The 17,677-nt window shown below is 43.9% G+C and overlaps 1 protein-coding gene across 2 annotated transcripts in view; it reads right to left on the reverse strand.

Moving 5' to 3' along the window:
• LOC126997519 (uncharacterized) overlaps positions 1-16,642 on the reverse strand; it is a 126,993-nt gene extending 110,351 nt beyond the window's left edge. For both annotated transcript variants that reach the window (XM_050858659.1, XM_050858658.1), the window contains exon 1: positions 16,477-16,642. In XM_050858659.1, coding sequence (XP_050714616.1) covers positions 16,477-16,486 — 10 coding nt within the window. In that variant the 5' untranslated portion in view covers positions 16,487-16,642. The remainder of the gene's footprint in view (positions 1-16,476) is intronic.
• Between the last annotated feature and the right edge of the window lie 1,035 nt (positions 16,643-17,677).

A 17,677-nucleotide genomic window follows, 5' to 3' on the forward strand; every position in this document is an offset into this window, starting at 1 on the left:
AGAAGCATATAAGAAGGAACAGGAGAAAGAGGAGATGAAGGAGGATGAACAAGAACACAAATAAAGACATAAGAAGGAGAAAAGGAGAAAGGGAGAAAGAAAGAGACATAGGCGGAGAAGAATGAGAAGTAGGAAGGAGGGAAAGAAGAAGGCATAGAAGGAGTAGGTACAAAAAAGAGAAGGAATACAAGGAGGAACAAAAGAAAGAGAAGAAGAAGAAGAAGAAATGAGAGAAAATCAGTAGAGACACGATAAGGAAGAGGACACAAAGGAGGAGAAAGAGAAAAATAGAGAAGAAGTACACGAAAAGGAAAATACTGAAAAAATACATGATGAAGGAGGGAGAATTGGTGAACAAAGGTAGGCAAGAAATAAGGAGGAGGAGGAGAAAAGGAGAAAAGGAGAATGGATGAACTGGAGGAGGAGAGAAGAGAGAGAGAGAGAGAGAGAGAGAGAGAGAGAGAGAGAGAGAGAGAGAGAGAGAGAGAGAGAGAGAGAGAGAGAGAGAGAGAAGAGAGAGAGAGAGAGAGAGAGAGAGAGAGAGAGAGAGAGAGAGAGAGAGAGAGAGAGAGAGAGAGAGAGAGAGAGAGAGAAAGAGAGAGAGAGAGAGAGTAAACAGACACACATATACAAACAGATAGACGAACACAAATGATATACACACAAACAAACAAACAAACAAGTACAATCAACCAAAATTAACCATGTGACTCAGACCCACGGTGAATGACTCAATCAAATTACTCACTTCCTCCTTCCCCTGTTCCTTATGACTCACTCTACTTTAGTCACGAATGAGTCAGTTACACGGAAGACTTGAGGTGGTGGTGGTGGTGGTGGTGGTTGAGTCACAGGAAATGGGGATATGGTGTGAGGGAAGGGGAAGGAGGGAGGGGAGGAAGGGAAACAGAGAAGAAGGGAAGGGAAGAGAGGAAGGATGACAGGAAGACAGTGAGAGGCTGTTCCGCTGGGATGGATGAGTCATGGATGAGTAAGATGGGAAATGAGGACAGAGGAAGGTGGAGAGAAGAAGGAAGGATGGGACAACGAGAGGAAGAGAAGGAAGAATGGGAGATAAGGACAGGAGAATGAGAGGAGGAAGGAAGGAAGAGAAAAGGAAAAGAAGGGAAAGAGAGAATTAAATGATGGGAGATGAGGAGAGGATGAAGAAAGAAGGAAGGAAGGGAAAACGAAAAGAAGGGAAAGAGGGAATGAAAGAACGGGAGGAAGAAGGGAGGAAAGAGGAGGAGGAAAGAAGGAAGGAAAGGAAAAAACAGGGAAAGAATGAATGAATAATTACGAAAATGAGGAAAGATGAATAAAAGAAGGAAAGAAAGAAAGAAAGAAGAAAGGAAAGGAACACGAAAAGAAGAAAAAGGAAAAAGGAAAGACTAGGAGATGAGGAAAGACGGATACGAGAAGAAGGGAAGGAAAAGGAGAAGAATAAGGAAATAATGGGAGATGAATACAAGATGAATAGGCGAAGGAAGGAGAGAAAGAAGGAAGAAGGGGAAAATGAAAAGAAAGGTAAACGAAAAGAAAGGAGAGAAAAAATATATGAATAGGAGGAAGAGGAGGAGGAAAAAGGAGCATGTGTCGGTAGGTTGATGAGTCAGAGATGAATCAGGAGAGGGAAGAGAGAGAGAGGAGAGGATGGAGAGGAAGAGAGGAGAGAGAGGAGAGAGAGAGAGAGAGAGAGAGAGAGAGAGAGAGAGAGAGAGAGAGAGAGAGAGAGAGAGAGAGAGAGAGAGAGAGAGAGAGAAGGGGGGGAGGGGGATGGAAGGACAGTGAAGGCCGAATTGCGAGAAGAATAAGCCCATTCTTTTGATCTAACTCACCTCAGTGCTCTCTCTCTCTCTCTCATTATAACTATCTATCTGTCTGTCTATCTAAATATTCGTCTACTTCATCAACCATGTCAATCTCCTCCTCCTCACTCTAGTTTCTTGCTCCTGAACCGAGAAAGACCTGCAAAAAAAGTCCCGCAAGCAAAATTTCCTGCATTAACCCGTTTACTGCACATCCGTCTCCAGCTGCTGCGACTCTTTTTGCTTTCTCTAACCTGCGACGTCTTGCTCCCACGCCCCTCCCAAAAAATTAGTCACCCGTATCATGTAAACCTCATAAAAACACAGCTGCTATTTGCCTCCATTTGCAAGCGAGGTTTCTGACGGTGGTGGGTTTTTCAGAATATGTATCAGGTTAGTTTTCTTGTGTTTTTGTACCTGTGAATGCTGTCAATTACTCCAGGTGCGGTTGGCGGCGCGCCTGAGCTATGACGGGTATTTGCCATTAGTGATAAAGTTACGGTGTTGGTGCCCCGCCTTTAAGGACCGGCTTGAGGGACTGGTTTGGGGGGTTTCGTTTTGAGAGTGATTATTCGAAAAGCGATTAACCACGCATGCATGGACACAAAAACACACATACAGGAAAACACACTCTTACTACCACTACTAATAATGATCATACTACTACTACTACTACTACTACAACACCTAATTACGAGTACACATCCCTGTCGTAAAACATAACACAAGCGTTGACACATCCACCTCATTACAACACACACACACACACACACACACACACACACACACACACACACACACACACACACACACACACACACACACACAACTATTCGGTGACACAACTTCTATGCCTACCAGCGTGACAGCAAAGCAACCACAACAACCACTCTCTCTCCCTCTCCCTCTCTCTCTCTCTCTCTCTCTCTCTCTCTCTCTCTCTCTCTCTCTCTCTCTCTCTCCTTTACTCCATATCGTAGGCTCGCAAGACTCGCCCGACAGGAAGAAAGGGGAGGAAGGGTTACCGTGTGGCCCAGCGAAGGGAGAGGAAAGGAAGGGAGAGGAAAGGAAGGGAGAGGAAGTAGGTAATAATATCAGTAATGACCATAAATCATCCCCTCTCCGGCAGGTGAGAAAGATATATGGACAGGTAAGTCTTCCTCCTCTCCTCTCCTCTCCTCCTCCCTCTCTTCTTCCCTCTCTTCTTCTACTCAGAGGCATCCATATAGGTACACAGATAGACAGAGAGGGAGATAAGGAGATAAATAGAACGGAAAACACAGATAGACTTAGATAACAAGTAGACAATTAGAAGTAGTGCAAGACAGAAGAAGAAACAGAAGAAAAGACAGACAGAACATTAGACAAACAGATAGACAGACAGACAGAGAGGCAGAGAAGAAGACAAATAGGACAGATAACAGGTAGAATTAGATAAGAAGTAAACAAATAGACAGAAGAAAAACAAACAAACGGGTAAGACATAGAGAAAGACAGAGATAAGAAGATAAATGCGAAGGAAAACAAAGATAAGAAGTAAACAGATAGACAGAAGAAGTGACAAGACAAGACATACAGAAAGATAGACAGACAGAGGAGTGAGACAGAGACAGAGATGAACCCACCCACACACACACCCTGGGAGCACTTTTTCGCACCCCGCCACTCAGCCAGCGTTAGTTTCGTCATTACACCGACAATTTGCGTTTTTACAGCCCGTGATTTTCGAGTCAAAACGATTAGCGATCTGGAACAACCCATGCCCTACTCTCTCTCTCTCTCTCTCTCTCTCTCTCTCTGATAATAACAGTAGTAACAAAATAATTGATGGCTTATCGCAGCAAATGATAATGATAGAACAGTAAGTATGAGATAGTTAGATTGAAGGATAGATAGATAGATAGGTAGATAGATAGATAGAAAAAACACATGTAAGACAGTCAAATAAAATAAAATAAATGTTGGAATAAAAAAAGATTGAAAGAAGCGAAAGAGAAAGCGGCAGGAAAAAATAACAGGAAAAGGACGAATAAATCAATTAAGTGAAAGAAGAGGAGGAAGAAAAATGAAGAAGAAGAGGAGGAGGAGGAGGAGGAGAGACGAAGTGGGAGAGGAGAGAAAAAGAGGAGGAGAGGAAAACAGAGAAAGTGAGAGACAGATGAAGGGAGAAAGAAGGAGGAAAAGAGGGATAAAAGGAGAGGGAGATGAAGAGATGATGATGCTCTTAAACCCAAGGGAATGAGATGACGGGACGCAAAGAGGTGCCGATGGGAAGGATGCTGTGAGATGCTTCAGGGCGGGGGATGAGAGGGCGCCGCCGCAGGTTAATGAGGGAAGGTTAAGTGCCGCGGACAGGTGACATGGGAACATCCTGCCGGCGGAGAAGGACGCGTGAGAGAGAGACAGAGGGAGGGAGAGAGGGAGATGGGATGAGGGTAGGTAAGAGTGAAGACAGGGGAGGTAGGGACAGCAGGGAGGGAGGTAATGTGTGGTAAGGGAGAGGAAAGGAAGAGTGTTAGTTAATGTTGTGGAAGAGGAGGCGGAGGAGGAGGAGGAGGAGGAAGAGGAGGGCCTAGGAGGAGGAGGGCCTAAGAAGCTCTCAACCGTAAACATATCGAAGTTAATGTGCTCTGAGCGTGTGTGTGTGTGTGTGTGTGTGTGTGTGTGTGTGTGTGTGTGGTAAGACATGCAAATACAACACATACAAGCGGAAAACAAACAGAGACAAAGAAAGAAAATATGATGAATGATTGCACGTAAAAGTCGAACAGGGGTAAGAATAGTGAATGGATTTTGTCTCGCAACTTAAAGGAAAAAAAAAGCAAGTAAATATGATCAAATAGGAGAGAGAGGGAAGAGACACGACGCGAAAGGAAGTTACGTATGGCCTTTTAGAGAGAGAGAGAGAGAGAGAGAGAGAGAGAGAGAGAGAGAGAGAGAGAGAGAGAGAGAGAGAGAATAAGAATAAACGAAAACAAAATATCAAGACACAATAAAATGACGGAAAAAACAACGGTAACATTACTTAATTAAAAACACCGAAAAAAAAGTAGAGAAAACAAAACACCAAAACAACCTCTAAACTTAACCGAAAAAACAAGAAAACAACGAAAAACAATAACAACAATAACAACACAAACGAGAATCGATACAAACACAAGAGAGAGAGAGAGAGAGAGAGAGAGAGAGAGAGAGAGAGAGAGAGAGAGAGAGAGAGAGAGAGAGAGAGAGAGAGAGAGAGAGAGAGAGAGAGAGAGAGAAATCAGAGGACGAAAGGAAAGAAAGAGAAAAGAAGGAAGGGATCGGAACACACAACCAACACAACCGCCGCCGCCAGTCAGTCTCCCTCCCTCCCTCTGTCTGTCTCTCTGTCTGTCTTCTTGCGGCGCCTAAGGAAGATAGGAAAGGTTGCGCGCTTCCATCATAAGTCAGGGTAACATTGCTTTATTTATGAGTCAGACGCCGCGCATTCTGGCCACACCCGACGATGCGGACCGAGAGAGAGAGAGAGAGAGAGAGAGAGAGAGAGAGAGAGAGAGAGAGAGAGAGAGATGCCCTGACATGCGAAAGAACAAATCAAACCTTAATATTAATCACAAAGAAAGACGAAAACTGGCAAAAAAAGGTGAGAAAGGAAGTGACGTGAGGAAAGAAGAGGAAAGGGAACAAAGGAAGGAGAAAGTAAACAAGAGGAAGGAGGAGGAGAAGGAGAGGAGAGAGGCAGAGAGATGAGGGAGGGGCGGGCACTCACACACACACACACACACACACACACACACACACACACACACACACAAGGAGAGAAAATAATACACCTTCAGGAAGACTGTATCCCTTTCCCTCTTCTTCCTCCGCCTCCGCCTCCTGCTTCTCTTCCTTTACTATTTATTCTTATTCTTTTCCTTCTTCTTCCCTCTTTCACCTTTTTCTTCCTTACTTTTTTTTTCATTTTTCTCTTAACTCTGTGTTCGTAAACTGTAACATTCCTACCATTACTATTACTACTACTTCTTCTACTACTACTACTACTACTACTACGAAAGCGGAAGTAAATTACCAAGGACACAAAGAAATCAGTATGCAAAGTAGGAGAGAAAAAAAGGATGATGCAGAATAATAAACAAATAACGAGAGAGAGAGAGAGAGAGAGAGAGAGAGAGAGAGAGAGAGAGAGAGAGAGAGAGAGAGAGAGAGAGAGAGAGGAAACGGTAATTACTGTCCCACCTGGTGACTGGGGGACAGGTGTGTGGCGAGAGAGAGAGAGAGAGAGAGAGAGAGAGAGAGAGAGAGAGAGAGAGAGAGAGAGAGAGAGAGAGAGAGAGAGAGAGAGAGAGAGATGGGAACCGCTCCTCCTCCCCCTTCTCTCCCTCTCATTCTCTGGTAAGTGGCTGGAGGGAGAGAGAACAGATACCTAATTATATACAACGTCATGTGCTTTGTATGCATAGGATCCCCTCTGTGTGTGTGTGTGTGTGTGTGTGTGTGTGTGTGTGTGTGCTTATACGATCCCTCTTTTATACGACCGGGAAAAGAAAAAAATGAGAAGTACAGTTTCGGTAGCGGTAAATTTGTAGCAGTTGCAGTTGTAGTAGTAGTAGTAGTAGTAGTAGTAGTAGTAGTAGTAGTAGTAGTAGTAGTAGAAGAAGAAGAAGAAGAAGTAGTAGTAGTAGTAGTAGTAGTAGTGGTTCTTTTTGCTGCGTTTCTTGTTATTGTTTTGGTTTGCTCAAGTCGTGTCGTGGCAAGCAGTTTACACAATCATCAAGGCCACACGAACGCCAGGAATCCAAAGCCCGTATCCTTAAACGTATAGGCGCCTTAGTTCACCAGTTTGAGAAGCCTCCCGTGGAAGGTTCTGGGATTCTCATGGACTGTTCTTGCGATCGTAGTGATAATTTAACACGACGGGAAAAGTCACCCATGAAAACCCGGTTAATCTTCTCTGTTGTGGCCTTGGAAAATAGTATTAAAGGAAGCTCAGTAAAATTATGGACCCAAGCATCGTCAAGACTGTATTTGCCTCATTCTTCACGCTCGTCATTCTCCCTCAGATCAACCCCAACGAATCCTGCCTCAACCACATTATAATTCCCCTTCACAAAGAAAACGCATCGAGATAAGAAGGAAAATGTAATAATATGATAATGCTAGTGATAATAAGCATGAACGTCTCGGTAAGAACTCAAGGTTGAATGCCAAGACTTGAGATGAAGTTTAATTTCTTTTAGATCGACTTTTTTTTCATGTATGTTTTTTGTACACGGGAAAAAAAACTCGTTCGGCTGCGGGAAACTTCGGTAATGGAAAAGAAGAATCTCGTCTTTGTGTGCGAGTGAGAGAGAGGAGGAGAGAGAATTCAATGTCATTCTCTCTTCTGAATGCGCTTGCCAAATTTCATGGAATACCAAAATTTAATCAGATCGTCTTTTGTTTTCAGTCTTTCTCATACGTGTGATAAAATTGCGTTCCTAATTATACTTCTTTTGTTTTCTTTGATGTTTGTTCCTCTTATACGCTTTAGAAATACATCGAGAAACGTTTTGGTATATAATTTCGTCATATACGCTTTAGAAATACATCAATAAATGTTTTAGTATATAATTTCGTCATATACGCTTTAGAAATACATCAAGAAACGTTTTAGTATATAATTTCGTCATATACGCTTTAGAAATAAATCAAGAAACGTTTTAGTATATAATTTCGTCACATACGCTTTAGAAATACATCAAGAAACGTTTTGGTATATAATTTCGTCACATACGCTTTAGAAATACATCAAGAAACGTTTTAGTATATAATTTCGTCATATACGCTTTAGAAATACATCAAGAAACGTTTTAGTATATAATTTCGTCATATACGCTTTAGAAATACATCAAGAAACGTTTTAGTATATAATTTCGTCATATACGCTTTAGAAATACATCAAGAAACGTTTTGGTATATAATTTCGTCAGTCATTCTCTTTTGGCCACCATTCTGAACTCTTTTTTTATCGGGGTAGTGCATAGCGGGCCTTTTATTCTCATATTTTAAAACTTTTTTTTTCTACCCTTGACCTGCTTCCTTACTGTAAAAAAAAGTCCCTCTTCTACGCGTTTGACAGCTATTAAATGGACAGAATGTGATTATCTGTTATTTTAATGTCTTATTTTCTTTCACACTGTCACCAATAATTCATATATATCACTCCCTGTGTATTCTTCATATCATCTCTTTTATTAGCGTTTGTCAGTTATGAAATACACAAAATCCCATCTTTTTTTTATATTCTCTTTGTCTCTTTCATACGCCATTGACAAAAAGATCAAATACCTCGTCTCATTCTTAATTCCCCGATGTCCTTGTGTCGACTTTTCGCATCAGTTTCATAATTATCACTTTCTTGTCATGTAATTTTCTTGTTCACACATTTATTTACCTGCTCTCTCATATACGCCTTTTGCCGAGAGGGATCAAATGCGTCCTCTGATATTTAATTCCTTTGGTTTCTCTTGGTAGCATCTGTCTCGTCATAATTGCATCTCCTTTTGTACGGTGTCATTTTCTCCAAAACACGTTGATATTTTTACTCTCTCTCTCTCTCTCTCTCTCTCTCTCTCTCTCTCTCTCTCTCTCTCTCTCTCTCTCGCTCTCTCTCTCTGGTTTTCCTTTTCTTGGTTTTTCTCTCCATTGTGCCAGTCTCGTCATTATTTATATCTACTTACGGTTAAATTTTTACTCCTTGTTCTCTCTTTTATACTTTGACGGAGATGATAAAATGCCTCCTCTTCTAATATTTAATTCCCTGGTTTTCCTTTTGTTTGTTCTTCTCTTCACGGCGTCAGTCTCGTCATTATTATATTTCCTGGCTTAGTAATTTTCTCGTTCGCACGTATTTTATTTACCGCCTCACTTTGACACCAATGATAAAACGCCTCCTCCTTTAATATCTAATTCCTTGGTTTTCCTTTTGTTGACTTTTCTCTTTATGGCGTCAGTTTCCTCATTATTTTATTTACCCGCGGTGCAATTTTCTGGTTCGCACGTTTATCGCCTCGCCACACCGCAGCCCGTCGGCGGAAGCGGCCCACTGGGTGCTCGTGTCTGCTGAGGAACACCCCGACGCAGCGCCACCGTCACTATACCAGGGGGGCGTTACGACGTGTGTGTGTGTGTGTGTGTGTGTATGTGTGTGTGTGTGTGTGTAAATGATAGCCCAAGAATACAAGTCAAGATAATGATGATATTGTGTGTGTGTGTGTGTGTGTGTGTGTGTGTGTGTGTGTGTGTGTGTATATGTGCTGGTGAGTTATGGCGCGGCTGGCCTTCCTTCGTCTTCCAGCTCATCGCCGCGCTACAAGCCTCGGCCATTTACTTGATGGGAACACAATTGCTCTTCCCTGCCGGTTATAAGCAGCCGTGTTGTTCATGATGACTGGCAGACCACGTCCATTCTTATTTGGCACTCGTACAATTATGACGGTAATAAAAATAACAATAACAATAATAATAATAATAATAATAATAATAATAATAATAATAATAATAATAATAATAATAAAAATAATAATAATGATAATTCGCGCGCTGCAGGTGTCCAGGCCGGCCAGAGGGTACGACCTTATTCACAGTAAGTCAAGCGAGAAATTTCTATTCTAATTAAAGGTTACAGGGCGCCACAACCAGTGCTGAGGGGGCAGGTAAGTGACAGGCACTTCATGGCTCTCAGCAAAACCAAGGGTTGCCTGGCGTGCTGCCGCCCCGCCGCGGACAGCTGGCCGCGGCAAAATCTGGCCGATCAAGTTCCCAGCCGTCACTGCTGCAGGTGCCGCGGGCTGTAAACCAGCCTATAAATCAGCAAATGCTGCCAACGCTGTCAGGTGTCACCAGCCAACCGCTTCGGCGAGAGTGGATCAGGATGTCCTCTGGGTCCATGCCACTCCAGGCTCTTGACAGAAAGTGCCGAGCATCGTGCGCAAGAACACCTGAAGCGTGGGCTGAACGTGCTACTTAATGCTCTCCGTCAATGAGGTTTCTCCTAAAGACGGCGAGCTTGCCTGTGAATATCTGAAGACTTTTGTGTGGTGTGGCCTTGTGACACTGCGCCGAGGGACTGCGGGCTGCCTACGCTTCCTACTAATGTTTATGCACAGACAGGACCCTCATGGAGGATGTCATGAAGCAGAGGCGGCGCCCTTAACCTGCCCAATAATGGCGCCGAGTGAAAAGAGACCGCCACTGAGGACACGGCAGCAAGAACAGCGTTAGCAGGGCTGTTCGGACGAGGCGTATACGAGGGGCGTAGCGAGGACCACTTTCCATTCAGGGACGCAATATCTCTACACTCGAGTGGCCAGTGATGCGAGGAGAAAATATTATTGCATAGGGTGGGAAGAAGTTTAGGGGCGCTGCGGTGGGTCTGATAAATGAAAGACAATTAGGCGTCGACGCAGCAAGCCGATGAAGCCCGGGGTATATATGGACGCGAGACACACCCAGGGCATGAATGGGCTATTATTATGTCTGGGGGAGGCAGCGCATGTGAAGCTGGTGTGGAAACGTCGGCGAGACATAAAGTATAAATGAGAAAACGTGTGTTGGAAGCAAGATTATGCATGATGGAGGAGTGGAGAAAAGTGTTGGAGAGAATATTCAGGAAAGGTTAAAGGAAGAGGAGGAAGGAGGAAGTAAATCAGAAGCAGAAGGAGGAGGAGGAGGAGGAGGAAGTGGAGAAGAAGGAAGAAGGAGGAGAAAAGGAGGAGGAAAACTGATGATGATGAGGTGATATGGTGCATGAAAAGAAAGGTGAAAATCGAGAATGAAGAACAGGAGCAAGAAGAGGAAAAGGAAGAGAAGGAGGAGGGAGGTGGAGGAAGAGGAAATGGAGAAGGAAGAAGGAGAAAAGGAGAAGGAAAATTAATAATGGGGAGATGAAATGGTGAAAAGAAGGGTGAAAATCGAGAATGAAGAACAGGAGCAAGAGGAGGAAAAGGAAGAGAAGGAAGAGGGAGGTGGAGGAAGAGGAAATGGAGAAGAAGGAAGAAGGAGAAAAGAAGGAAAATCGATAATGGGGAGATGAAATGGTGAAAAGAAGGGTGAAAATCGAGAATGAAGAACAGGAACAAGAGGAGGAAAAGGAAGAGAAGGAAGAGGGAGGTGGAGGAAGAGGAACTGGAGAAGGGGGAGGAGAAAAGGAAGAGGAAAATTGATCATGGGGAGATGAAATGGTGAAAAGAGGGTCAAAAGAAATGAGGATAAAGAGCAGGAACTGGAGAAGGAAAAGGAAATGACGGAACAAGACGAGACGGAATCAATACCTCCTTACTTTTTTTCTTTTTTTAGAAACACAACAACTATGCCGCATGTTGTCAATTGTCTCCCAGATCCAATTATCTTTGACATGTGCGGGATGATGTCGTGGACTGGAAACGCTATGCTGCCTGTCTGTCTATCTGTCCACACACACACACACACACACACACACACACACACAGGCCCAGTGACGAGGAACGAATTAAATCGCAATAAGTTTGACCGAGTACCGAATATTGCGTGTGTGTGTGTGTGTCTTTCAAGGCCGCATGCGAATAAATAACTTCCGCATAACCACCATATCATTACCCATATCTCGAACACACACACACACACACACACACACACACACACACACACACACACACCACTACTACTACTACTATTACTACTGCCACTTCTACTATTACTACTACTGCTACTACCAATAATAACAATAATAATAATAATAATAATAATAATAATAATAATAATAATAATAATAAGAAGAAGAAGAAGAAGAAGAAGAAGAAGAAGAAGAAGAAAAAGAAGAGGAAGAACGTGATAACATGAAAGACAAAAAGAAGAAACAACGGGACACAGAAAAAAAAACTTGACGATAAAACATAAGTATAAAAAACGAAAAAAAAAGAGAAAAAGAAAGGAAGAAAAGAATGAAAAACAAAAGAAAGAGGGAGAGAGAGGACAGAGAGAAGATAACCCCCCCCCCCCACAACTAATGAACTCGTAGCGTGACGGGGAAAGGAAGAAAAGGAGAGAGAAAAAATACCGAGGGAAGAAAAAAATGGACAGGAAATATGAAACTGTTCCTCTATTATCTAGCCATCCGAGAGAGAGAGAGAGAGAGAGAGAGAGAGAGAGAGAGAGAGAGAGAGAGAGAGAGAGTCCTTTCTTCTCTCTTCCACCTCCTCCGATTCTCCTCTTCCACTCTCCCACGATGGTCATACTTAGGGCATCTCTCTCTCTCTCTCTCTCTCTCTCTCTTTTGGTGCTTCCCTCTCCTCATTACCATTTCTCCTTCTCCTCCTCCTCCTCCTCCTCCTCTTCCTCCTCCTCCTCCTTTAACGACCCTCTTTCCTCTTAATGAGTTCACCGCATGCAGGATATAATTAGACGTCCATGATAAAGTAATAATAATAATAATAATAATAATAATAATAATAATAATAATAATAATAATAATCATAATAATGATAGATAATAATGGTCTTCCTTATTTTCCCCATATCCCGTTTTCTTTCATGTCTTAATTAAAGTTAGTTTTTATTGTGTGGTTTAATTAGTTCATCTCCCCTCCTCTCTCTCTCTCTCTCTCTCTCTCTCTCTCTCTCTCTCTCTCTCTCTCTCTCTCTCTCTCTCTCTCTCTCAAATAATGTGCTGTTTCGGAACCAATTTTTTTTACGATAGTGCTGTGTGTGTGTGTGTGTGTGTGTGTGTGTGTGTACGGGAGGGGTGAAGGACAAACGGAGAGGAAGTGCATGAATACCATAACACACACACACACACACACACACACACACACACACACACACACACACACACACATGAAGGGAATCCCACCTATGATTAGCAAAAGGAGGAGGAGGAGAAGAAGAGGAGGAGGAGGAGGAGGAGGAGGAGGAGGAGGAGGAGGAGGAGGAAGAGAGGGAATTTAAAACTGCATGTGAAGCGTGTGGGTTGTGTGGTGGAGGAAGTGAGGAAAAGCATGCAAGAGGAGGAGGAGGAGGAGGAGGAGGAGGAGGAGGAGAAGGAGGAACATTCATTAGCATAGGATGGATAGGGGAGAGTAATGAGAGCGAGGTGATGAAGCAGAAGAGGAGGAGGAGGAGAAGGAGGAGGAGGAGGAGGAGGAGGAGGAGGAGGAGGTTGGGGAAGAGGAGGTAAGCATCTTCGTAACCACACCGTCATTTAGGGAAGACAGGTCACGTTTATCTCCTCTTCCACTCTCATTACTGTCTCATCATTGTCGCCGTGGTGGAGTGGTTGGCGCGCTCGACTGACAACCTAGAGATCACGAGTTCGATTCCCGGAGCGGAGTGGAGGCGTATGGGCGGTCTCCTTTCAGTGCAGTAGTGAAGGTGGTAACAATTTTAGGGCTTCAAACCGGGTACACATGAACTGGTACACACACACATACACACACACACACACACACACACACACACACACACAAAGGCTCATATTTATTCTTCCGCTGTAAATATTCATATCACATTGTCTAGCGCGTTGATCAATAAATTACAAGTCATTAGTATTGGCTATTACTCTTATTATCATTACTATTATTATTATCTTTATCATTATTATTAAAGAGAATGATAATACAATGATGTGACTGTCTTCGAGTATGCACGTAACTTATTCTTCATCGTGTGTGTGTGTGTGTGTGTGTGTGTGTGTGTGTGTGTAGTTTCTTACAATTCCTTTCTTTACTCACAGGACGTCTACAAAAGCAGCTTCTCCACTTCTTTCCTCCTCCTCCTCCTCCTCCTCCTCGTCCCTGCAATCACCCAGGAGTCCACTTCCTCTCCCACGCCCTGGACCGCCGGACTCCTCCTCCTCCTCCTCCTCCTCCTCCCCCTTCTCCTCCTCCTCTTCCTTCTTCTTCATTGGTCTCTGGGAAACTCCGCAGGGCAAGCAGGGGGAAGGGAGGGGTCAGGAAAGGTCAGGTCAAGTCTTTTGGTTATGTATATGTTATTTTATTATTATTATTACTATTATTATTATTATTATTATTATTATTAGTAGTAGTAGTAGTAGTAGTAGTAGTAGTAGTAGTAGTAGAAGTAGAAGTAGTAGTAGTAGTTTGGCGATACTTTAATATTCTCTTCATAGCAAAATATGAAAAAAATATATAAAAAGAAAAAGATGAATTGGATAGCGAGATGTTTTTTTTTAATTAAGTGTTTGTACATCGTTAATTAGTTATTGCCTATATGTGTTGTCATTAAGGCTTTGTTTGTTTGTGTGTGTGTGTGTGTGTGTGTGTGTGTGTGTGTGTGTGTCGCCACACACACACACACACACACACACACACACACACACACACACTCACTTTCCTTTAATTGCAACATTGAACTACATTTCGGACACGTTTTCTTTTTTCTTTTTTCTATTCCCCCGACGCGACTCATGACGTGACACCATTGCGTCATCAAAGAAAACGAGTGCATGGTTTGACACGTAGACCATAATGAACGACGTGTCAATTAACCACGCCCCCCCAAAAAAACAATAACAATAACAATACATCACTCACACACACACACACACACACACACACACACACACACACACACACACACACATCTACACGCAAGGAGTCAAGGACGAGGCGATTTCAAGTGCCCCCGGGACAGTCTCACGCCCCCCCTTTCTCCCTCTCCCCCCCCTTCCCTAACCGTCCCTTGTAACCTGCCCGGAGGTGCCCGAGGAAGAGGACGAGGCAGGAAGACGAGGAGGAGGAGGAGGAGGAGGAGGAGGTTGTGGTGATTAGGACTGAGTGAAGGAGATGTGTTTAAGTGGAAGAGGAGTAGGAGGAGGAGGAGGAGGAGGAGGAGGAGGAGGTGGAAGAAGAAGAGGAAGAGGAGGAGGAGGAGAAAGATGAGGAGGTTGAGGGAGTTTATTATAGCCATGTCGGTGGGAAGAGAAAGGGATGATCGAGGTAACAGGGGCAGGTGAGGTGAGGTGAGGCAGGTTAATGAGAATAGGGACGTGAGACGAGAAAGGTGGGACGTGGACAGGTAAGGAACACGTGAATCAGCTCAGACTGGTAATCGAAGAGGTGGGACATTTAAATATTTGAGAGAAAGAGAGAGTGAAAATGAAAGGTAGAGAGTGAGAGGCAAATCGTAAAGGTGAGTGCTCTTGATTTTTATTATTTTACAGTAAACGAAGCAGCTCTAGGGAAAGAAAATGAGAATAAAGCATGCTAATCACTGCTCCTAAAACATGGATAGGTAGAAAATTGATTGAGATAGATAGAGAGAAAGAGAAAGGTAGTTAGAGACAAATCGTATGAGGTTGAGTGCTGTTACCATAGATAGATAGATCGATAGAGAGAGAGGGGGAATGAGAGACTACCCTCCCCCCCCCCTGCTCCTGTCATTGTCCTAACCATCGCCATACACACCTCAATTTGTGGCAACAGACCGACCACGAACCGTCACAAAACATATCCTTCCTTTCAAACTACTTCTCTATCCTCCCTCCCTCTCTCTCTCCTCCCTTCCATACGTCCGGTCCTTCTTCTCTCACTCTCACCCCCTCCCTAACCCACTGGACACGCCCCCCCCCCCCCCAATCTCTCCCCCTCACTTCCTCTTCCTCTACTCCCTCCCCTTTCCTCTCTTCGCCCACCTGCTTCCCCCTCCTTACGCCTGACCAACACAACCACTACTACCACTGCTACCCTTCCCCGTTCTCTCAAGCTAGTAGTAGTAGTAGTAGTAGTAGTGGGGTGAGGGAGTTAGCTAATATCAGCCTCTCTCTATTGAATGTCTCTCTTTTAAGCCTCTCAGAAACAACAAGACAGAGGCAGCGTTATTTTGCCTCAAGAGCTCATGCAGCCAGCCAGTCTGTCGACGCTCCGCTTCTGTTTCTCTCAAGTGCTGACAGTCAGATAAACGCACACATACACACACCCACACAACGCGATACCCACCCCTCTACTCACACCCCACACACAACGCCCCACTCCCCGCACGGACATAACTTCTTAGACCACTCCTCTCCCTCCCTTAATGAACGTGAGAAAACATACACAACGAATTTTAAAACCCTTCTCTGGCACTCACGAAACTGAAATAGAACAGACATACGAGACGAGTGCATCAGGTTTTTTTTTTACGTTAACTTGTAATATTCACGTAAGATATTCCATGTTCGTATAGTGAATCGAATTAGAATATTATCTGCGGTTAAGCATTCAGTGTGCAATAGCTTACGTTGTGTGCTTTATATATATACGACTTTAGATTTGCGTTCATCATGATTCAACAGTTGAGAGATGAAGATGAAATATAACTGGAAGGAGATATAGAACTGGAAGGTGAGACAGACCTGGAAAATGAGATGGAATTTGAGTGCAGAGATACTGATCAAATCCCTCCCATAAATGACTCGAGGAATACAAACACACACAAACAGAAACACACATTTTCAACACTTTAAGGGAACGTAAAACAAAAAATAAAAATACTGTGAAAGAAAACAAACTGAAACAACACTAGATATAAAACGGTGAAAATAATAGACATCCAAGAATCAAACATTAGCAGTACTCTTTGCCCTCTCTCTCTCACACACACATACACACGCACATTAAACCGCCTTCTTCAAAACATCAACACCAACACTCTCGCAACACACTCACCGTCCAACATGGTGCTCCTGCGTCGCCCCGCCACCGCACTTAGTAAATTGTCAACACTTTATCACACACTCAACACTCACTCCACTGTTATGCGCTCATGGCCTCCAGTGTGTTCGCATAGCCAGTACGCGCGCGGTCTACCTCCTCACTCCACAACGTCTCGCGGGGTACTGAAGGTCGGGAGATTGGGGGAGGCTGAGGGTCGGTCTTGGATGGGTGCAGGAGGAGGGAGGGCCAGGGTCAGCAGGGGAGGACTCGGATATAAGAGAAAACGGACTATATAAGCGTATACACCGCTACACGTTCACGGCAACAGCACCGAACACTCACTGAAGTCTCGTAGGCTCATAAACACATTAATCTCCTTCGCCGTCACGTGTTAGAAGTCACGGAAGTACACGGTGATAGGTTGGTTGGTTACTGCTCGTGGTGGCTGGAAGGAAAGAAGGAAGGAAGGAAGGGAAGGAAAATGAGAAGAAAATAAAGGAAGAGAGGAAAAGGAGGAAGGGGAGAGAGATAATGAAGGTAGAAAAAAACATGGAGAAGGAAAAGAAATGGAGCAGGATCGCTGTGAGTCAGGCTGCAACAGTCAGAGGGGGAAGATTCATGGGTGTCCCTCACTTCATTAAGGCTGACTGCGTGTTGAATTAAGATGAAGTTGAACTGCAAACGAAAACCGGCGAGTCACTGGAAGCTGCTGACGATGATGCTTTGACCGAGAAAGTGAAGACTGGCGTTTGAATTATGATGAAGTTAAGTTGTAAAGGAAAACCTGCAAGTCACTGGCGATGATGCTTTATATGACCGAGATAACGAAGAGTCCAGCCCCCCCCCCCCCTACCCCCACCCCCCTTTTTTTTTTTTGCCCTCGAGATCATTACTGGCTCAGCGTTGCACGAGGAAAAGAATGACGTGACTTTAAGCTGCAACGCCTTACACTCAACCACTCAAAAATGTCCGTCATCGATTCCTGTTACGCTCTCACCCTCTCTGTTACCTTCGATGGAGGTTAGGAGGCAGACAATGCGTGTACACCTGTTAGTGGCGCCCTCTAGATTGGTTACATAAGAACAGTTGCCTATAGACCGTACTGGCTATGCACGCAGCGCCACACTCGGCCACTCGGAGAACTATCAAGGAGGGACTTTATATAGAGGTTAGGTTATAGGCTAGACTCTGCACATTCTAATCTATAACTTGA

The sequence above is a fragment of the Eriocheir sinensis genome, chromosome 12, assembly GCF_024679095.1.
Source record: "Eriocheir sinensis breed Jianghai 21 chromosome 12, ASM2467909v1, whole genome shotgun sequence".
NCBI classification, from domain to species: Eukaryota; Metazoa; Arthropoda; class Malacostraca; order Decapoda; family Varunidae; genus Eriocheir; species Eriocheir sinensis.